Source organism: Somniosus microcephalus, chromosome 9 (genome assembly GCF_052327205.1).
Source record: "Somniosus microcephalus isolate GS21.2 chromosome 9, FLI_Smic_1.0, whole genome shotgun sequence".
Classification (NCBI taxonomy): domain Eukaryota; kingdom Metazoa; phylum Chordata; class Chondrichthyes; order Squaliformes; family Somniosidae; genus Somniosus; species Somniosus microcephalus.
Window position 1 is genome coordinate 138699906 of NC_140995.1, and position 24038 is coordinate 138723943.

At 42.1% G+C, this 24038-nt stretch overlaps 1 protein-coding gene across 3 annotated transcripts in view; it reads left to right on the top strand.

The window, feature by feature from the left end:
• The first annotated feature begins 8542 nt into the window (after positions 1-8542).
• The window catches only part of LOC147112720 (mannosyl-oligosaccharide 1,2-alpha-mannosidase IA-like), a 454464-nt gene continuing 438968 nt past the window's right edge, over positions 8543-24038 (top strand). The window contains exon 1 of one of the 3 annotated variants that reach the window (XM_085997310.1): positions 8543-10876. In XM_085997310.1, coding sequence (XP_085853436.1) covers positions 10358-10876 — 519 coding nt within the window. In that variant the 5' untranslated portion in view covers positions 8543-10357. The remainder of the gene's footprint in view (positions 10877-24038) is intronic. The other 2 variants (XM_085997309.1, XM_085997308.1) reach the window with 2 other exon arrangements.

The following is a 24038-nucleotide window of genomic DNA, read 5'->3' on the forward strand; positions in this document are numbered from 1 at the left end:
TGAGTCACCATTAACCCCCCATTGACCTATACTCACATATTATAATAAATATTAAAATTTCAACAAACATAAATATTAAAAATTCAACAAACATAATTTAGTACTAAAATTAAAATGTGGCATCAGTAGAATACTACAGTAGACTCCTATTCAAAAATTCACATCATGCTAATGCCTTTAACAAATGAGAAATTTCAGGATGGCAGTGAAGCAATGCATCATAGCAGCAATGAGCTGTCCTGCAGTGGTAGATGTTACAATTTGGACTTTTTCCAATGATTTTGTCTTATGCTCCTGACAAATGTCAATTCCATAAGTAGACAGAATCTCTTACGATCTAACACCTGTACCCTTATACCTATTCTGTATGGGTTAGCATCACCAGGTTTAACAATTAACTTACAGCGATGGTACAATGTTCACTGAAGAACCCACCATGCTTTCCTGTCTATTCTGAAAATCAGAATATTCCAAAACCTCAGATGCAGGTTTAAGCTATTTAGTCAGATTTATTTACAGGTTAAATAATATACAGAAGCCAAAAAGCATACACCAAGATACTGAAACAGAGCAATACCTATAATAATAAACCAGAATTGGCCCAGCAGAGAACCTTTTTTAGAACGTATTTCTTACCGAGTCTGATAAGTGTCATGATTTGGAATGAAAGTCAGGTTTGTTTCTTGATAAACTTTCCTGATGTGATGTTGTATCTGGATGATATGAATTCCAGTTCATCTGGGGAGTTCAGATCTCCTGCTAAAACTAATGTTGAGCAACCAGAGTTGTGACATATGCCATGTAATATCTCTCATAATTTCCTTGACATAAATAAACAGGCTGAGTGTTGAAAATTTTTTACACCTTGTGATGTGAGCTGATAACGTTTGGACCCTATCCATTTCCTATATACATCTCCGTTAATGGCTCAGCATTTGGATAGATTAGAATGCCTACAGCAGTATCTGTCAATCCACATATAGTAATGTTTCAAATAAGCTTCTAGCCACTAATCAACTTTTGACTTAACTAGTTTTGAGATAGATATTTCTTATTGAATGCACTCTCACAGTCTGATTATACAGTCAGTTATGTGCTGACCACCACTGCTTCAGAAGAATGAGCTCCTTCCAGAGACAAAGGGGGTGATTTCGCCAATGGGGGCGCGTTGGAGGCAGGACTGCTGCTTGTCGAGTCGTTGTCCCGCCTCCATCGACTTGTGGCCAACCCACGCTATTTTCCCTTGATTGACCTTGTTAAGCCCGTCTAGTGGGCTTAGCAGGCCAATTAAGGGGAAACTGGTTACAGAGAACATCAGCGTATGACGTTTCATCTGTCAAAAAATGTTGACAGATGAATTGTCACCGTTTGACAGCTCTGAAGCTGTCAAACACTGACATTCTATGTTGTTTGATGAGTCCTTGTATTCAAGACTCATCAAACCTCTTTCTTTAGCAGAAATAAGATGGTTGTTGCATCGGAGAATGCAGCAGCAATCTGTCATCTCTACCGGTGAGGTGCGAGACTCTCCGCATCCCCAACTGTTGATGCCTGCAGGAAGAAACAAAAGTAAGTAAGCATTTTCTATCACTTTCCACTCACCTCACATACTTACCTCTGCACACTTGCACCCATCACTTATCTTCACAGTGCACTTTTGGATCCCTCCGACCACCGCAGACCCACTGCTCGCCTCGCTGACACTGGTGGGGTTTCCCAACGTCGGGAAGCCCGCGCCTCTGTTGGAAAAATGGGGATAATCCTCTTAACTGCCTGTTAGCAGGCAGTTAAGTTGCTGTAATCCCCTTCCGGCCTCCAAGAGACGGGACCCGGCGTGGGTCGGCTACCTGTCTCCTGGCAAGATGGCACGTAGGTCCCCAGATTGAGCCATTTTCCCGGCAGTCCTGCCTCCATACCCGCCTCCCCAGGGCTTTCCTACACACGCTTTCAGATATAGAACACCACTAGGTATTTTCTCCGGTTCGTCATTATCTGTCAACTGCTGTGAGTGAACCTTGTGCCCCCATTGGAGCAGGCTCGAGGGGTTGAATGGCCCACTCCTGTTCCTAATGTTCCTATGAACTCCAGAGTACCTTTACTGCCCAATACCTAAACAATAGTGTGACCCCGCAACCGTTACAGTAAGATATCTTTATGTGCCCACTGGATACTTTAACCTCACAAGTGCCACCATGTGTGTTCTCCTATCTTTTTGTAGGCTGGACTGATAAGCACTCTAGTAAAAGGAGGCCAATTGTAGGCCAACAAATGGGTTTATTTGTAAATTAAATATAAGAAATAAAGCTTTCACGGCGAAGTTCAATAAATTCCCTTCTGCTTCTTGGATGATATGACAAAAACAAAATTTGTGGCCATACCCCTCTGTTATGGGCCAATCTCACTTACAAGTTAGAATTTGCTGTAGTAACTGGTATTAGTCTTTCCTCTTATAAGCCATATACTTGTTCATATGCCAGCCAGGAACCACTGAGCCTCCCTTGGGCTGATTAGGCAGTGAAAACTCTTTCTCTTCCTGGTTCTTCCAGGCTGAAACTCTAGACCCCTTTATCAAAAGAGAGATGCACAGACAAAGGCTGAATTCTCCCTCGGCTCTGTGTTGAGGATTGGCTTGCTGAACTGCCAAACAAACCTACCACGTTGAATGAGAAACGTCTTCCTTTGGTGTGGAAGCTAGGGCTACTACATGGTCTGTTTAGCTAAGCCCACCTCCCCTGTTGGGCATATTAAATGAAGACCATTCTAATATTAATGGTGCAAATAGCTCTAGAATGTCCTCAATCACCTCCATTGTCTCAGAACTGAAGCAGTATGTAAGAATACATACCTCTGAGGTGGCTCATTTGTTTCAGATTCCAACTAATTTGTCCTAAAAATAATTTCCAGATAGCTTGTGTCTCACTAGGAGTTAATCCTTAGTGAACTGAATCTAACTTCATAGCATGAGTTAAACCAAAATTCCTTCCAGGCCAAATCTCAAACGGTCACAAGTTCCCTAGGGCATTGGAGTTGGGAAGAGAGTTTACCCCCCACAGTAAATGGAAATGTATATGACCCTTCTGGATATCCACTGTTAATTCTGGATTATTCTTTAAGCAGTAGAAAATATTAAATCAATTCTAACAAACCCCAGAAATCCAGAAACAAATTGGAGCAATTACCACAGCAGAGTACTGGAGACATGATGGAGTGAAGACAACCCATAGACATTCCAGCATTCTGCTGTGGGCCTCACTTCTAATTGTTTTGGGTGACTGAGAATTTGATAGCTTTGACCCATCTTTTGGTAGCACAGAGTCCACTGTTTTTGGAAGGTTACGATTAGCTGACTCGGCTTAATTTTATGAATTCATGTCCTTTACTTTCCATCATTATGCATATTAGGGATCTGTGGAGCTTATGTGTTTTGAACTATAAATATCACATACTACAGCTAGGGCTGCTCTCTGCATTAAAAAATGTGTTCCGCCCATGCGGAAAGACCTGGGTTGCCCTAGGTAACAAAACTGGCTATTTGGAATAATGCTATGATGCATTTTGTCTCTCATATCCAAATTGTGACCACAGTATTATAAGAGGAAAGGGGACTAATTAGTATTTCCAGTGGCACTAAAAAGAGGCAGGCACCTCAATGGTGATACACAATTTTATGTTGCCTCAAGAATGGACTCCATAAAATCAACTAGAATGAATCCCTCTTATTCAATGCTACTAACAATGCACCCCAACTGTATGTCTGTGTGCAGTCCTTTGGGCCAATGGACATGTTCAAGTTTATTGTATGATAATGATATGTTCTTTACTGTAAATTTGACTAAAAGAAAAGCTTATATATGATATGTTCTTTACTGTAAATTTGACTAAAAGAAAAGCTTATATATAAACAAAATTAAGGGCATGGATAATACCCCATTTATATATCATGGAATGAAACATGGAAAGCAAGAGGAACTGTGGCAGCCTGATAGAAGCCAGGAAATTGAAAGTTAGGAGGCACACTACACAGTGATAGTGCATAGAAAAAGCCATTCTTTAAAGTCATAAGCAAGTTTCATCTATGCTAAGTAGCATGAATGAACATCCCACCACTATTTTTACTAGTGCAGTGCATGGGAAAACAGGAGTGAACTCCTTAATATTAAAGTTAATGCTTATATGCAAATTCCCATTACATATAAATTTGAGTACATCTGAGGTGTACATACATCTGAGTTACATTCAAATGGTAATTTAAGCATTGAGGACTGTAGAAAAAAATTACAGTATGAAAAATGTTGAGAACTCTCAGGAGTTACATATATCTAGGTTCCATATAAGTAACCATAGCTGTGTATATATATGTTTGCATATCTTTACATAATTGGAAGTCTTGCATCTAGGCATAGGAAAGTGTCTGTCACATTTCAAAGTGTCACACATATAAAGTACACTTGAAATCCTGATTTGCTCAAATATTGTATTCATTAAAAAAAACAAATCTCTGTTAACTGAATAGTGCCTTGCCTCAAATATTACTAAAAAAAGGTAGGAAAACTATCAACAATTTGCAAGCAACTAAAAGCTACCAAACAATACCCACAATAAAACACAAAAAAAAGTTACCAATGAAGAACCAGCAAGCATCTCAAAGCCAACAAATGAAATCGATTGAAACATTTTTGAAAGAGCTTTAAGTGGCGATCTTGGTTTCTCAATAATAATAAACAAATTGTAAATATGAATAACTCTCACAAAAGTCACTAAACTTAGTCATAAATTAATCACTTTTATCTTAGAAATACCTGCAACAATTTTCTCCTGCATAGGCTTTCCCCTTTATTTGAGGCCTGACACTTGGGCCTTGATTTTCATTGAGCCGTGAGGCAGGCTTTGCAACAGGCCCTTGCCTGTTTAACCCTTTCCCCACGTAAAATGCTCCTGGTGGGGATGACACCTGTGAAACCTGGCGTGAACACTATTGGCTTACTGACTATCAGCTGCAGGTCCAACATTAAAGAGGATATTTGATCAGTCATCATTTGCAGGTGGCAGGACTTTGTTGTCTCAGGTCTGGGGGAACTTTGAGAAGGCAGAACCACAGCTGTGGAAGTTTGGAGCCTGACACCCATCTCCAGTGTGACCTCCTGCGAGACCCCTCTCGCCACCCTCACTCAGCGCTTCCTCAACGGAGGCATCTACCAGAAGCATGGGAGGCCTTTTTTTCCTTCCCCTCTTGGCATTAGAGGACCTCCAGCCCCATTCGTGAAATGACACATGCCACAACTGCAGAAGTTGCCATCAGAATTTTTATTTACAATAACCAACTGATGGCATTTTAAAAATAAACACATTTCACTCAAGTGACTACCCTTGTGACTATTAGTGCTTTATTTTCCTCTTACACGTGCTCCTACATAGTGGTTCCCCTGTGGCTTCAGCAGATGTGGAGTCCCCTTGCTCACTTTCCTGCTGCTCCTGTCTCGACACCTTTGGCGGGCATCCTCTGGGATGGCGAGCCTGTGAGGGCTCGCCAGCAGTCTGCTGCTTCTGTGGCTGTGCAGGGGTTGAGACCTCTATCTCCGTTGGGTGTGTACTCCGGCGGGGCTCTGACCGAGGGCTCTGCAGTGGCATGGAAGTGTGAGCGCTTGGAGAGGAGCCCCCACTTCCTTGAGGGCTGCCACCAACCTCCCTCTCATGAGTCAGGTCCCTCTCAGTGCCTTCAAGTGGCTTGAGAGCACCTTGCTGCACATCAGGGGGGCCATGGGGACCTGTATCTGCAATGGCAGTCCTACTCAGAAGGACTTCCATGAAGGTCTGGTTTCCCTGTTCAATAGATGCCCATCGCTCCTCAAGAGATGTCATTCTATTCTGAACACTCACCATGTTTTCCATACCCTGGCGACTAACCTCCTCCATGGCCGTAGCCCTCCTCTCCTCTACTGTAGCCAGCCTTACCACGGAGGCAGCAATCATTTCCACGTAGGTAGCCATCCTTTCCATGTTCATGCGCCAATGACTCCACAAAGGCTCTGCTCATGTTCGCAATGGACTCCTCCATTCACTCCACACTTGCAGCGACCCTAGAAACAAAACCTGCCAGAGACTCCTGCATCTGTGCCTGGAGTTCCATCACCTCTGATCTTACGGATGGACCCAGAGGGTCAACATGCAGCTGAGCCGAGCTGGTAGAGCCCTGCGCCCTCCGACGAGAACTCTCCACTGCTGTCCCTGTCTCCACAATCTGCTGATGCTCACTTGTGAGCTATGATACACCAGGTGACAACTCTACTCTATGTCCCAAAGGTCCCACCGAGGTGTGAGTGTCTGCGCTGGTGCTGGGTGCACTTATTTCTGATGACGCTGCGCCCTCAGAGGTTGCAGATTCCTCTGAGGAGCCCGGCTGCTCAGGCTCTTCCTCCTGCACCGCGGGGACAGGGGTTCTCGATGGTCCTGTGGGGAGTCAAGGAAAAAGTTAGAGATGTGATGGCAAGGTTACATGCACATTGCATTTTGCAGATGATCATAAGTCCATATGATGTAGCTTCAGAATCATTATCAGCGACTCATACAATGCCAATGAGATGGAAAACTATTCTGTCACCAGCTTGCGGGGATGATCCTGCCTGTCCTTCCCCAACGTCCACATCTCGGTCAGCCCCGGCAATCTCCAGCATGCCTTCCTCCCAGGGGGTGAGGTGGGCTAATGAGGGCAGCCCTCCTCCTGTCCTGGCTAGCTCTCTCCTGTTGTGAGCTCTCTTTTCCTGCAATGAGGGAGACAAGTGGAGGTTGAGTGAGAATGAAGGAGTGAGTGCAGAGATTGCATAGCATAGATACTTAGAAGGAGACAAAGATGGAGTGAGGTTGCAATACCATACCCTGTGTGTTGTCAGTTGTGTTCAAAGCATCAGAGTGAGAGGGAGTGTGAGGGCTGCATGGTGGCATAGTTCTGTGAATGTGAGCATAGAGAGAGAGGGAATGGGTAAGGGTGCATGGATGTGCGTGTCGAGTGGGATGTGCAGGAAGACATTGCTAAAGCTGAGTGCTGGTGAGGAAAGGCAATGGGGAACAGATTGAGGGTGATGGAAACATCATACAGTACTTACTTTTCCAGTGCGAAGGTGGTCATGGAATCTTTTCCTGCACTGCAACTACGTTCTTCGTGTTAGCCCCAAGGAGTTGACTTGACCTGCCACCTTTACCCACACAGCCTTGGTCTGGCTGGGAGGCCTCTTCCTCCCTGAAGAAGGGAAGAGGACCTCCCTGTGGGCCCTAGCACCATCTAGTAATGCCTGTAGTGAAGCCCCATCAAATTTGAGCACAGATCTGGCCCTCCCGCTGGCCGTTCCTCCTACAGGCTCCTGTACTATCTTAATGTTGAAGGTTGGAAGCCTGCAGAGGAAGCAAGGCTTGCTGTGGACCTTAAAAGCAGCAGCAATGATGACATCATATTCTGCGACTTTCTGACTGGAAATACTCAATTGCCAAGGCTTCCCATATGCTGGAAATCAATTGGCCAATTGTGTTAAATTTGCATCAATCTCAGACCCATTTACAATCGTGTCGGAATCACTAAATTTCGTCGAAACCGCCAATTCCCCACACCTGATCGAAAATTGACCCCTTGAGTTCTACTCTATTTCCAGAGTTGCTGCACTTTTCTGGCAATATTTCCCTGGCTCAAAGTATGCTGGGCCCTGTGCTGGACGCTAAGGCTGCCGACCTCATTTTGAGGCAATTACCGCCCCAGTAACATCATGTGAAACAAGTTAAAATCAACCCCGTAGTCTTTAAACTCATCTACTGGAGGGCAGAGTGTTCTCCAAAGCCACATTGACAGTGTTGCTATTTATTGTTTTTTGTTTAATTGCTAATTTACTGCATTTAATTACAAGTTTGTGTTGGCGAATATAGTTTAAATATTATATTCCTTAAGTTATTCCTATTTAGTGAATTGTTTTCTTCCCTAGTTGCAAGTGTGTGGACTTGACTTGTTGTGTTACTTTCTACTTTATTTAATTTTATATTGCAACAGTATTCAGACACTTGCCCAATCCATACAAATCTGAGAAAAGCCACTGAATATTCATTTAGTTTTATGTTACAATTTCTTATGAAATTTTGCGATCAACAAGTTGTGGGATATCACTGCTGTGGAAACAGGACGCATTTCAACTTTTAGCATTCAGTGTCTTCATCAAACTCTCTGAGGAAACAGTAAATTAGGACAAAGCTCTCTCTGCACGGTTTCAAAAACATGCTTTAACCCTCAACCTCAGAAGAACTTTTTTCACCACCATGACATTTTCGCATTTGTATGGCGTCTGTTTCCCATTACTGATTGTATTTCACTCTGAGATAAGCCTCATAACTCTAACTGGTGAGCAGGAACCATAATTCACTGGCACTTGCAGCACTCCTAAATTATGGAGCTTTTGTACTTGTTAAATAAGGTAAATAATATGCTGCCATTCGGTGCAATATCCTCTATACATCACTGTAGGTCTGAATATCTTACGCTCGTAAAAAGAACATCATCAGAACTCACGCTTGCGTCGCTTGTTTTATGAAGCTGTGCAATTTATGAAAAAACGACCAAAATGCATCATCACTAAAAGCAGAAGCAACTTAAAAGTGCACTGACGCTGTATGACTTTTGTATGTTTCATCCTCTTCTCGATCAGAGCTCAGAATGAAAACCAATTTGGCATTGGCTGGTGGGAGCAATAAGCCATTTCTGGATCCAACCAGGTGTGGCACACATTCAGAACCACGTAGTATTTATGTCAGTACAGACTATCTCCAAATTATTGACAGCATTGCAAGAACACGGGCAGATTGTTAAACCTGTGTTTTGCGAAGATTTAAAAAAACACGCAGTGATGCTGCAAGCGGCTGGCACATGGTGAAAGGTTACATAGGGTGAAACAAGTGCATCGCTCGGACCTAACGTGACATTACTGAAGAGCAACACGCGCATTTTTTAATTGTACACCTACAGTACATAAACGCTGTGCATATCTTTGCACAAATCAGCTTGTTTACCAAGATTAAAGGACAACGTAAACCCTCCTCCAGTAACGGGTTTAAGTCTCCACAACACATAACCGTATGCATAAGGTCACAAAGTTGTTCTGAATTGTTAATTTGATGTTTCAGGTGAACATGCATCGACCAGAAGTTTGGGACTTATCCGGTTGCTAATGTAGTAAGGAATGGAGCCATCGCTGTCTGCATGCTTATTTATATGTTAATATGTGAACGAAATATATTGACAAAACAAGTCACGCCTTACGATCAGTTTTGACCAATGAATTAAACAAACAACGAATTTTCAGCAAAGTCGTGGAGGCGTCCGATGAGGAGACTGGTATATCGCCGTTTATCTACTGCAGCTAAACATCTCTCATACAGTTCGTTACCATTTGTTTGCCGTCCTCAATATATTCACATTCCCCTTGAGATTTTTCAAACAGACCAGTACAATGAATTAGAAATAATTACACGGATTGATTCTGATTGTAAAGAGAAACGCAAAAAAAGTACAGCAATACAAGTGCTACGTGCTCAGCTTTCCGCAGGTTTTGCAGCAGATCGTCAGATTACAATTGAATACCAACATCGAAATTGTAGAAGAGAAAAACGGGAGAGCGGGGACAACTAAAACAACGAAAGCTGAATTATGATATAGATTTGAATTAAAAAGTAGAACAGAAAGTAATGGAGACTTCCTAGAGCTGCATTATAAGCGAGGCGCGGAATCACTAATTAACCGAAACATTACAGAAAAACACACACACGGAAGGAAGTAAAAGACGGAAGCAAAATAAAAAGACATTGAACAATTAACTTTATTTCCTGGTCTTGTAACGACATCATGTGACGGGTTGGAGTGGTAACATCTCCCGTACGGAGAGACAGTCAGATTGGCTGGCGGAAGCGCCGGCCCCGCTCGCACTCCGCCCATTGTCCCCGGAGCGCGCGCATTGGCGAGCCGCGCTGTCAGCCACGCCGGCTTGGAACGTGGCCCTGGGGCCCGCGGCGCGCGCCATAGGCCGAAGCCATTGTCCCTCTCGGAAGGTTGGGGGCGGGCTTCCGCTCAGGCTCGGCGTGTGTTGGCTCGGAGCAGCAGTTTGCATGCAGCCTGTTCTTATGCAGACGTGTTACACGATGGACAGGTGATGCATTGCAATAGCCTGTTCTTCAGTTCAGTTTCAGGCAACACAGCACCACCTCTTCACGCCCAAACACGAAAACCTCTCGATGGCAGTTTCTGGCAACTGACAAAAGTCTCAAACATTTGAAAAGTGTTGAGAGCAGTTTCTCTTTTTTTTGTGCCGGTTTACAAAACCAAGAAACAGAAATGCCACCGACAACTCTTCTGCCTTTTACTACTCCTAGTACTAGTCGGAAGTCAGTGAACAACAGCTCGGTTTTAATCAACCGGCCCGCCTTTCGACTGACTGAGAAATTCCTGCTGCTCTTAGTTTTCAGTGGCTTCATCACTCTGTGTTTCGGTGCTATCTTCTTTTTACCCGACTCGTCCAAACTGCTGAGCGGGGTGTTTTTCCACTCGCAGCAGACTTCGATTTCAGGGAACGGACCGAAACCGGACGGCAGAGAGTTCGAGGGAGACAAGTTAAGCAAGATTCGCGAGGATCACGAGAAGGCTCTGCGGGAAGCAAAGGACACCCTTCAGAAACTGCCCGAGGACATAAAGCGAGACATCAAAGAGGAGAAGGAAAAAGTTGTCCAGGATTCCGTGAATAAGAAAGTAGGAACCGCGCGTTTGCCGAATGTCGTCTTCCGCAAACCTGTGGGCGCAACAGGGCGTGAACCTACCGACCCTGAAACACGAGAGAGACAAGCGAAGATCAAAGAGGTATGGAATGTTTACAAATCACTTTGAATTATTGATCTCCTTGCTGCTTTATTTTTCTCTAGGTCCCATCACTTTCCTTAAGGGCCAATGTAGGTCTTAAAAGGGTTTTTAAAAAAAACTTAATTCTGTTTTCTTTGCTGTCAGTCTATGTGCATTTTCAGCGAACGTGTTTCTCCATCAGCGGTGCAACTTAGGTATGTCAGTGATCTTCCTGACTCAACTCGGCAGTCCAGATCCGGATGTAAGTCTGAAGTTGTAAACTGGTGCGTTATGTCACAGTAGCACACTACAATGCCGATCGCATAAACCGCCTGGAAGAAAGCAGTAGATGGAGTATTCCCATGGACATTAAAACTACCATTCATTTTTTTAAATGTAGAAATTTAAAAACGCCAACAACATCTTACCTTAGTGAAACGTCATTCAAAAGCCTGTAGCATGTTTAGGAAGTAGTTCTGAAGCAAAAGCTTTAAATTCTGTACTTTTAAACCATTTATGGAATTAACATGGAAAGTGATATATACTCATTTTAATATCTTGGATTTAAAGATAATTGGAATAATGCTTGTCATCATGGATATAAATTGGTCCTTAAAGCTAATATTTTGGAATCAAATTAACTTGAGGAAATGCATGCTGTAAAGTGCTATTTCCAGCCTTGTTAGATTTTATGGTAAAATTAATGTTTTATTTTCTTATAATGGAGTACAGGTAGACTATCCCTTATCTGCAATTCCAAAATTTGAAAACCTCTGAAAACCATAAGTTTTTTCGTGGAGCGTAACTAGAGTATTTATGGTCTATATTTATCCCACTATTTAATTTACCAAATTATTACTGTACAAATAAACTGTAATACTATTTATAGTCTTTATTTATCCCACTCAGAGTGAATATTCATAAGGTTCGCTGCAGCAATATTAATGTGTTTGCTTACGGGGTGCTGCCCAGACCCCCGCTAGGGTGTTACATACTAATTCTGAATACCATTCTGAAATCCGAAAAATTCCAAATTCCGAAAAACATCTGGTCCCAAGGGTTTCGGATAAGGGAAAGTGCACCTGTACATCTTTCCTGACTATCGCTTTACTAATAATCTAAAATGAGCTCTGCAGACTGGATAGTCTCTAGTTCAATTCTGGATATGTCTGAGTTAGAAGTTGGGCATTGTAATTGCCCTCAGTGCTCACTAGGCAAAGGAGGGAAATGGTTTGTGTCCCTGGTCCTGATTGTTGTTTGCTGACCCCTGCTAGAAAGTACGTGTGGATTTGAGGAAGGGATTGGGCTTAGTGTGATGCTCTACCCTGTTGATTAGCTTGCCATTGAAGATTGGCAACTTCAGGAAGTTACTGCAAGGCTGAGGGTGTCCCTAGAAAAGTACCTCTAAGAGTTGACAGGGGAAAATTACACATTGATAAATATTTTAAGTTGGTAGAATATTGATGAACCCTGAAAGTGCACAATTTGTAGTGCAAAAGTGACAGTAATCCTTTTTGACTTTTGTTTTCACATATATATATATACCCTATTTCTTATGTAATTGCATGATTATCCAGAGAACCATTTGTTTCTCACTAGTCGACTCAACTGCTTAATGGATGGCAGCAATGGACACGTATGTCGTATACAAAGTGGTTTTGATTTTTTTTTGGTCCATGATCATTTCCCATTGTTTGCAAGGTATTTGGCATCTAGATCTTGCTTCTATTACATTCTTCACTATAACGTACTCTGTTACACATGGTTCTGTCCACAAACCAATAAACACAGAGAAAGCTTATTTTGGAAAGGCCATGCTTTTAATTTGTTTATTTTGTTAATCATAGCCCAAATGTATAAACTATTCCAGGAAGAGAAAAGCAGATTGGAAGAGAGACCGATTTAATTTTGATGGGGATTATTCATATAATCCTATCTTGTTGACATCTAACTAAAGTACATCTCATTTATTTGGAAGTGTAAAGCAGAGCCAGAAGGAATGCTCTGGTCATACATTAAAAAACATTGAGATTTATCTTGTACCTCACAAGAAGACTTTCCTTGTTCGGTGATGGTAATAATACCATGGAAAAAGTTGTAATTTCCTCTTGGGCCTAACTCACGATCCCCCTCCTAATGAAGTATCACACCAACTGGACTACCACTGCTTGTCTTGCTGCCCCGCAACATCATCAACTTCTCTCTTGAAACCTACAGTCATCACCCCCTTTGTTAAAAACCTACCCTTGACCACTGCATTCACACAAGCTCCTGTCATATCTCCAATTTGCAGTTCCTTTATAAAGTTAATGTCATTGCCCTCTAATCCTGGACCCATTTGCTGTTCAAGTCCCTCAAATCTGCTTTTCTTTCTGTCCACAGCACCAAGATTGCCTGGGTGGAAATTACCAATGTGACTATGGCTGTGGAATGCTATCCCTGCTTTTCCTCCTCCTCTCTTTCCCCTCTGATGTAGTTGTCCATGGTGGCATAGTGGTTAGCACTGTTGCCTCACAGCGCCAGGGACCCGGGTTCGAATCCGGCCTCGGGTGGCTGTCTGTGTGGAGTTTGCACATTCTCCCCATGTTTGCGTGGGTTTCCTCCGGGTGCTCCAGTTTCCTCCCACAGTCCAAAGATGTGCGGGTTAGGTTGATTGGCCATGATAAATTGACCATTAGTGTTAGGGGGATTAAAATATGTGGGGTTACGGGGATAGGGTGGGATATGTGTTGGTGCAGGGGTTATGGGGATCGGGTGGGATATGTGTTGGTGCAGGCTCGATGGGCCGAAATGGCCTCTATCTGCACTGTGGGGTTTCTGTGATTCATTGCTTTCCCTCTGTAGTTCACCTCTGGCATCACTCTTGTAATGCATTCCTTTCTTATCCCAATACAGTCAGTACATTACCTCCAATGGCTTCTTCTCCCATGCTTGCATGATTACCTGAAGCATGCCCCAAGGCTCCATTGTGAACTCTCACCTATTCCTTATTTATGTATTGTCAGGACTTCCTTCAGCAAGACTCAAGCAGAGCATTTGTCCTGCTGAAGAAAATTTCTGTATTACATGTTTTTAATAACTTTAAATAATTACAGCAAATGTGTTTTGAAAATTGGTTTCAGCCAGCAGTATCTCTAGGGACGCTCGCTGTATCAATAGGAAAAGGATTGCAGATTGGTTATTTAAGATGAAGCCCCAGTCACCTCTGAACTGAAGCTAAACACATTCTTAGTTGTTTGAAGGATGGGGATTTTTTATCTTCACTCCAGTTTGTCAGTCAACAATGTCATGGTTTCACTTGCTGCCAGGTGTCAGAACCAAACGGCTTGCAGCTGCTTTTACATTGGCGCTAGAGAGATGCTTGGGCCACCAGTTTGCAACAGGTGGGTCTTGAGCTTTTTGGAAACTGGTGGCACAAGCCTGCTAGCAGCTTCAGTCTAAATTTGCTGGCTTCACTAAGACGAGGAAATTCACATTTGGGTTGCCATCTGGTGCATGAGACCCATGCGTCGGGGAGCAGCACTCTCTAAACTCAATATAAGAGCAGCTTATCAGAGTAACACCTTGTACACAATGTTAAATGAAATGGTTAACATTCTAAGTGATTGACTATTGAGCAGGAATCGTTAAAATGAGCCTGCTTTAACATCATAGTAAAGGCAGCCATTTAATTGAGGAAGAGCCTTGCGGTCTGCATTTCCTTGCTGTGCACTGCTTCAACTTGGCTCTGTGTAAGATCATTTCCTACATAATGTCCATCAGCAACTCCGTCAAAGCCGCTGATAAGAGCTACAAGGATTTTAAACTGTCTATTTTCTTGTTTTGAAGCCATTTATATTTTATGCAAGTGCAAAGTTGTACTTTCAGTCTCTCACTGTGGCTTATTGCTTCTATGTATTCTGTTTGTATATAAATCTAGTAGTTTCAGCTTGAATGCAATGGTCTCACAGCGTGGTATATATCGCTGTTCAGAGTCAGCAGAAGAATGTGGTGAGCATTCTACTTGATTTCTAATGCAGTGTACTGTTGTTAGAGATATGTCAGGTGTCAGTTTATGAGAGACTTGGTCTGATAATATAAACTGCCTTTTACTTTGAGCAAGAATTGAAATGTTGTGACAAAACCACCAGAAACTTTGTCTTGCACTGATTTTTATCTCCCTGGCTGCTTAGTTGGACTAAACTTGACCGTGCACAAGCTTGGTGACTGCTCAAGGCTGATCTGTACATTACACCCCACACCCTGTTCATTGCTAAGACCATTTGCTTTCATCTCCAGAACATAACCTTATGCCCCATCTCATCCCACTCCTCATCACTTCAAGGCGCAATATCCTCTTGCTCTCCATCTTGCCTTCCCCAGCTGCACTCTGCACAAACTCAAATTTCTTCTGAATTTTTCAGTCCGTATCCTATGCTACATTGTCACGCACAATACCACCCTGTCTCTGTTGACTCCGTGTTGTCCTGTCCTCCAGCATATTGATTTCAAAAACCTGTGCCCTCATCTTAAATCCCTATCACTTAGTTTTCTACCGCTTCGTCTACTGTGCACCTCTTTTTTTCCTCCGCATCATCGCTGGTGGAGGAGCCATCTGCCACAAACCCTAGAATTCCGTACCCCTCTCCTTAACCATCTTTGCACTGTTACCTCCTTGAAAAGCATCCTCTAACCTTATCTGTCCAACTATGCTTTTGGTTATCTCCCCTAACTTGTTTTCTACTTGGTGTTCATCTCTGCTTCTGTACAATGCCGAGGGACAACATATTACCAGAAAGTCTGTACAAATGGAGGTTGCTGTTATTCACACCATGCCTTAATTAATTAATTACAGATAATTAGAGATATTAATTATCTGTAGTTCCAACCACAACAGTTAATATCTGTCTTGATTCAGACCCTGATGTTTTAAACAGAAGTGTTTTGTTTGGAGATGAGTCTTTTGCACCTAAATATTGACATCATTATTTCACTTTTTTATCAGGAAGTCAGAATGTTTGTTTTGGCGGATTTCTTCTCTTGGGAGGAGCTGCTTCCTTTTGGTGTTCTGGTAATTTAAGTGCAGCAAGATCATTTGTGGAATAACTGTAGAGCTTGTGTCAACAATAGGAATTATTTTTTTGTTTGAAGAGTCACCTTTCTATCAACAAGAATTATAACCATCTCGGAGAGTGACTAAGTTAGGTTTCTCGTCTCTGCCTTTGCATGTAACATGACTTGGATTTTGAACAGGTTATCCTGCATGATTACAGTATATTTAACAGCTTTTATGATCTGATTGATTTTTCAGCATCACTTTCCTCCCCCTGCGCCCCCCCCCCCCCATTAATGCTGCCTCCCGCAGGATAATCTTAGCATGCATTCTCCAAAGCTGTTGGTGGTGCAGAGTTTATCAGCAGAGAGGAGATGTGCTCCTGTTTGATGAGACCAGTCCCATCAGTTTCTGTTTCCTTTTGCGATGGAATACTTGGTTGTTGTACAGTGCTCTATCTAGTGGCCTTGCAGCAAACTGGCAGAATTCATCAGTTAGGGTGGTAGGTGATTTTGTAACTTTTGGCAGAGACAGGGATTTAGACTTGTGGCTCTTTGGGCTGTTCAAATATATGCAGCTCTGGTGCCCCCTCCCCACAAAAATAGTCAACTTTATTTTAACTGAGTATTTGCAGAGCACATTGTCTGTTACTGGGGAATGATGTGTGACTTCAGTAGCTTTCTAAAGGCACAGGTGTCATGATTTCATTGTTATTTTAAAGGAATTCTATCTTTATTGAAATGCAAATTTAGAATCCTCTTTCCTGTATTAAATAATTGTTATTGGTTCTCAAAATCTAGCTAGTCACACCTCTCCAGCTGGACTGTTATATTCACATCTGTTTGTTACTGTGCCGTAAGTTGCCTGGGGGACTGGCTCGAGTTGCAGGTAGGAAGGAAGATGCCGTTGCTATCAGTCTTTGTTTAAAATGGTGGCCCTGGTTTGTTGTTTTGAGTGTTATGCTGCTCATACTCCTTTTGTAATTAAAAAAAAAAGGTAATTGGTGGAAAATTGAAATAATTCAAGCACCGCCGCTGTTACATTCTTTAAAATTTAACACGGTTGAAAGAGTTGGGTGAAGTTTGTTTTGTGTATAAACCAACAGATAGTATTTCCATTTAAGTACAGTTTTTAATATTGCAATATTTTTGTTTAAGTGAACACCTTATGGTTGCAGCCCCTCATTATGGGGATCCCATATAATGGGATTACTCTAGTAGTCGGACTTGAGATCCACTGACCAAAAATATTGGTGACCATTGGGCCTGGATTTCCCAAAGAAATGCAAGTGGGTTGAAATTGTGCTGCGTAATCTTAGCAACAAAAGTGACTGTTGCTACTATTGCAAAGCACAATTTTAAGCGCCCTGTTCTCTTCTAGGTCAGTGATGCCATCTGAAGAACTCTTTACCATTGAGCCAAGACCGACACTTATGATATCGAGCCTTTAGTTTGTTAATTTTTACGCTGTGGAAACTGTTAGTATTCACTGACATTTGGGAGCCAGTGATTTTGTGCTTCAGTATAGGTTAATGCACAGTACAGGTTGAACTCTGCAGCTGCCGCTAAGGAAACAGAACATACAATTATTTTTTATGTCTGTTCTATTGTGTAAATCAAGCAGTAATTGCTTGTATTAGGTCATTAAGGACTTATTGTTCTTTATATCTATTAAGTCAAAAACTCTCATAGCTAAGTTCAATTTTTTTTTGCCTGAGATACAGATAGAATAAGAACTGCTTTAAAAAAAAACTACAATGAATCTGTCGTCTTAGCTTGTCATTCTGATAATTGACCAACTGATCAGTGTGAAACATGTAGTTTGGTCAAAATATTTTCATCTTTGAACTTTTTTTTGAGCAGATTAGTTCCAGGGGCACCCCCCTGATCATCCTGTTACAGTATTTCTTTTAAACCTGTGAAACCTCAACAGGTCTTCCTGCTTGTAACAAGTTTCAAATTGAAGGGTTATTGGGATTGTCATATCGGCATTGAGCTCCTCTGTAGTCTTGGACATCATGCAAGTGAGAAGCCTCGAGTATGTTTGTTCTGATGTGATATTGGCCACTGGAAAGTGTATGGGGTATGGTAGGGATTATTTTGTCTCCTCTTCCTTCCACTGTGCCTTCAGATTTTCCAAGCAACTGAAAAGTAGTTTTTTTTAATTCAAATAAAATCTGGTTTGTTTTGTTGCTTATGATTTTCAGTGATTTTTTTTTTAGTGCAAGCCTTTACATAAGAGGCGATCAAGAAATTAGAAGCAAAATTAAGCTTTTCTTTACATGGTAGAAGGTAATGTTAGTGCAAGCTTGATAGCTTAACGTTACATTTTTATAGTGTAATGAAATCGGTTTGTCTTGCCTGTATTCGTTTTGCACTCATGTATATTACCCTCCCCCACACAGTGTATAGTTTCACTTCCTCTTTCCTGACTAACCTGGAATGTTCCAGGTCTTGGCTCTTGGCTCCGCCCCTGACTTCTCTTACATAAAGATCCCAGGATCTATATGACTCATTCCTGCGAGCCAGTCAGTGTGTTGAGATGTTAGCTCTGATCTTAGTGATTAAAAGCCAACTTGTTAAGGTCTATAACTTCTAGTTTTGTGGTTATTGAAGGCACATCATATAGATTAACCAGCATTTTTGATGTTTAAGTGAAGTACTGGTACTCATAATTATAAAATAACTTATTTGGGTTCCCATAGTGAACAGCCTAGTGTTACCTAGCACATATTCATTTTTGCTTACTTTTTTAATTAGATCTATGTAGCTAGGAACATTTTGTTTGTGTTAATGGCCAAATAAATATTGAAGCTATGTATTTCATTTAATAATGGTCTAAGTACACAAGATCACCTGATTTGGTAATAACAATGATTGCACACTCTACCCCTTCAGGGCAAAGTTTGTTTCTGGGCTTGGGTGTCCATGTGATCACACACCAGTTAATTTTTAAATCAGTTTGATGTCTATTAGCAGAACAACAGAAACTTAGTTTGTGCCTTCTGGAACACTAAATACACTGAGTAAAGTCAATAAACTAGGTTAATTGTTTTCAACCCCCCCCCCCCCCCCCCCCCCATGCAAGTTACAAATAAGTATATATTTTAAAGCGAAGTTTATTAATATGTCACGTATCAAGTTATGTTTGCAGGTCATGTGTGAAAGTGTTTGGGTAGTTTCCACCGTGTATTGGTAAGTGTTGAACTTAGTGGTTTGGACCTTTGCCTCTTAAAAGTACTAGCAAGTCTTTGCATCTTCCAGCTAGAATTATGGGTTGAGGACTGGAGCTAGTCCAGAGAGTTGTACACTTAAGCATCAGTCTTTTTGGCTGAAAGTGCTGTAGTGAGTGATCTGGAAGGAGAAGAGAAGAGATTTACAAAGTCTGACACTGCTTGAGAATTGTAACTTTTCATATACAGTGTGCTGCATTTGAACTTAAGAACATTGGGAAATATAGTTAGGGTTTGTGCAACATTATACCAAATTTTAAAGCTGTAATCAGGCAAAGGTGACTATCTAATATGCTGGATCGCCATCTACATTAGTGCCTGATCAATTTTTTGTCATTGTTGGTGGATGGCGGAAGTGCCTGCCTGTTTCTGGGTTGGTTTATGTAAATGAGCTGCTGGGAAATGGGGATCATGATATTGCCATCATTTACCACCTCACTTGTACTCAGTCTTAATCATGCCAGCATAAAACTGGCATCCAGATGCTATCCTGAAGACACAACTAAGCTTGAAGGGACAAGCTTATTCAGTTACTGTTAATACTTTATTTTTGTTGTTGTTGACTTGTTGCTGTTGCCACTTTGCTGATTGCCACTGTACCATTTACTATGGGGCTGCCACATAGCTTCCTCCTTTTTAGACAGGGCACAATGGGCTACCCATTGGGGATTCCCCTCTGTTTTTGCTGTTTGGAAGATGATGAGGTGCACCAAAGGGAAGACTGGCTGGTGAGGATACACTGCAAAACCTGGCATCCACCTAATGATGCCTCTGCACTGGAGTTTACAGGCAGAGGAACTACTACCTGCTTTTCACCTGTACGACTTTGCTTTACAAAAGGAAGCTGTCTCAGAATTATCCCATATGCTGCATGTGTGCTAGATTTGTGAACAATTGTGGTTTATAGGAAAGTGGAATGAAATTAGGTAAAAGTGGAATGAAATCAACATCACAAACAGATTATTTAGTCATTATCACATTGCTGTTTGTGGGAGCTTGCTGTGCACAAATTGGCTGCCGCATTTCCTACATTACAACAGTGACTACACTTCAAAAAGTACTTAATTGGCTGTAAAGCATTTTGGGATGTCCGGTGGTCGTGAAAGGCGCTATATAAGTGCAAGTCTGTCTTTCTTTTAGATCAGCATTTGCCCATTTCCACCATGATATGGAAGTGCAATGTGAGGATTTGGAAGAGAGAGACAGACAGATTGAAGTGAACTAAGAGAGTGCATTCAAGTTGGTTAGCTGAAGCAGATCCCAGCCATTTATTGTGTGTAGGGGTGAGAATTGATCCTGTGCACTTTGTTTGAAGGTTAAATTTGCAAATAATCTATACATCATGCACATTTTAACCTATGTGCTTAGGCTTCATGCAGTGTTCTTTTCCACACCCCTACTTCCACTTGCTTTTCTCCCTGTTTTGTAGCGAGGCCATCTTCTGGCGAGGAGATATCCCAAGTTTCTGCCCATACTGCTTGCTTGAATTTCTAATGAGGCTTAGATGGTAGTGCTGAAAAGGACTTGGCTTTTTTTTCTTGTCCCAGTTAACCGTGCAAAGATGAGCAGAGTTGGCTCCTGAGGAGTATAAGGAAAGGCTCAAAGATCATTCAGATCGGTCAGGGAGGTGTAGAGATTGAATATACTCGTCAGATTGCAGCTGAGAGGTGCACAGCATGTAAGAATATTATGCATTCGTAACAAAGTGTGATGTCTGCAGTGTTAACATACTGTTCATAATACATTATAGATATCTTGTAGATCTTAATATCCATCTTTACGAATACATTTTTTTAAAACAGTAAAGTAATGTAGCTTACTTTTGCCTGTTTTAACCAGGTTCCCATATCAAGGGACACCTGCTTATGTGCATAAATTTACCCTGACTTAGTTCAGGCTACAATACAAATAACTAATGGCCTTGCTTCTTTTTGGCTTGAGTCTTCTGAGGAATTGCTGTTCCTAGTTAATTTTTCTGCAATTAAGTTTATAACTTAAAAAAAAAAGGTATCAGAGAAAAATTGATGGGACCGGATCTCCTTCCATTTTGAGTTTATGTAATGCCACTTTTATTGTCCGTTTGCTCTATGAATTGATCAGTACAGACTACATCCAAGCTCTGTTAAAACTGATTGATGTTGGAAGCAAATGCAATAGTGCTTTGGCAAGTGCTATTGCACCCTGACAACTTAACAAGGTACATTGCAAATTAGGATCATAATTTAAAATGTTCGACATCCGACCTTGGAATTACCTTCAGTTAAACATTGAAAATACTGAAGCTATCGTCTTTGTCTTTTACTCCGTCCCCTTGCCACCAGTTCCATCCCCCTCCCGGCCACTCTGACAGGTTGAACTAGTCTGTTTGCAACCTTGGCACCCAATTCAACCTGACCTGTGCTTCCGAACTCTTATCCTGTCCATCAGAAAGATCACCTCTGTAGCATTGCCGCCTCTGCCCTTCCCTCAGCCCATCTGCTTCTGAGGTCTCGCCCTTGCCTTTGTCTATACTCTATAGTTTGACAGTTAAGGTTAATAGTTTAGAAGGTCTTAATTTTGTGGTTTATAGTTGCTAAGGTCTCTGTTGTGTAGCAGGGAGTGCTAGTAAACAAGGGCCCGTGAGTATATTATTTAATTGTAGTGTAATTAGTGGTATTGATTTGATTTAATTTAATTTAAGTTAAAGAGTAAGTCATGGCAGCACAGCTCAGCCCCTTGGCATGCTCCTCCTGCACTATGTGGGAAATCAGGGACACTTTCTATGTCCCTGACGACCATGTGTGCAGGAAGTGTATTCAGCTGCAGCTACTGGCAGACCACATTGTGGCGTTGGAGCTGCAAATGGATACATACTGGAGCATTCGCGATGCTGAAGACATTGTGGATAGCACGTTTAGGGAGTTGGTTACACCGCAGGTAAAGGCTGCACAGGCAGGAAGGGAATGGGTGACCGCCGGGCAGAGTAGTAGGCGCAGGCAGGTAGTGCAGGAGTCCCCTGTGGCCATCCCCCTCTCAAACAGATATACCGCTTTGGATATTGTTGGGGGAGATGGCTTATCAGGGGAAGGCAGCAGCAGCCAACTTCCTGGCACCATGGGTGGTTCTGCTGCACAGGACAGAAGGAAAAAGAGTGGGAGAGCTATAGTGATAGGGGATTCTATTGTAAGGGGACTAGATGGGCGTTTTGGCGGCCGCAAACGAGACTCCAGGATGGTATGTCGCCTCCCTGGTGCAAGGGTCAAGGATGTCTCGGAGCGGCTGCAGGGCATTCTGGAGGGGGAGGGTGAACAGCCAGTTGTCGTGGTGTGTATAGGTACCAACGATATAGGTAAAAAGCGGGATGAGGTCCTAAAAGCTGAATATAGGGAGTTAGGAGGTAAATTTTAAAAAAAAATTAAAAAAAATAGGACCTCAAAGGTAGTAATCTCAGGATTGCTACCAGTGCCACGTGCTAGTCCGAGTAGAAATAGAAGGATATTTCAGATGAATATGTGGCTAGAGGAATGGTGCAAAGTGGAGGGATTCAAATTCCTGGGACATTGGAACCGATTCTGGGGGAGGTGGGACCAGTACAAACTGGACGGTTTGCACCTAGGCGGGACCGGGACCGATGTCCTAGGGGGAGTGTTTGCTAGTGCTCTTGGGGAGGGTTTAAACTAAAATGGCAGGGGGTAGGGAACCTATGCAGGGAGACAGAGGAAAGGGAAGCAAGGATAGAAGCAAAAGACAGGAAGGAGAAAAGCAAAAGTGGAAGGCAGAGAAATCAAGGGTGTAAATCAAACAGGGCCACAGTAAATAATAATTCTAAAAGGACTAAGAGTGTTAATAAAAAAAACAAAAAAAACAAGCCTGAAGGCTTTGTGTCTTAATGTGAGGAGCATTCGTAATAAGGTGGATGAATTAGCTGCACAAATGGATGTAAACGGATATGATATAATTGGGATTACAGAGACATGGCTCCAGGGTGACCAAGGCTGGGAATTCAACATCCAGGGGTATTTAATATTCAGGAAGGACAAGCAAAAAGGAAAAGGAGGTGGGGTAGCATTGCTGGTTAAAGAGGAGATTAACACAATAGTAAGGAAGGATATTAGCTCTGATCTGGAATCTGTATGGGTAGAGCTGAGAAATACCAAGGGGCAGAAAACGTTAGTGGGAGTTGTATATAGACCCCCAAACAGTAATGCTGAAGTTGGGGATGGCATTAAACGGGAAATTAGAGACGCGTGCAATAAGGACACAGCAGTTATCATGTGTGACTTTAATCTACATATAGATTGGGCTAACAAAATTAGCAACAATACTGTGGAGGAGGAATTCCTAGAATGTATACGGGATGGTTTCCTGGACCAATATGTCGAGGAACCAACGAGAGATCAAGCCATCTTAGACTGGGTATTATGTAATGAGAAAGGGTTAATTAGCAATCTTCTTGTGCGAGGCCCCTTGGGGAGGAGCGATCATAATATGATAGAATTCTTCATTAAGATGGAGAGTGAAGTAGTTGATTCAGAGACTAGGGTCCTGAATTTAAATAAAGGAAACTACGATGGTATGAGGTGCGAGTTGGTTAGGATGGATTGGGGAACGTTACTTAAAGGGTTGACGGTGGATAGGCAATGACAAACATTTAAAGATCGCATGGATGAACTACAGAATTTGTTCATCCTTGTTTGGCATTAAAAAAAAAGGTGACTCAACATTGGCTAACAAGGGAAATTAGGGATAGCATAAGATCCAAGGAGAGGACATATAAATTGGCCAGAAAAAGCAGCAAACCTGAGGATTGGGAGCAGTTTAGGATTCAGCAAAGGAGGACAAAGGGATTAATTAAGAGGGGGAAAATAGAGTAAGCTTGCAGGGAACATAAAAACTGACTGTAAAAGCTTCTATAGATATGTGAAGAGACTGGGGGTAAG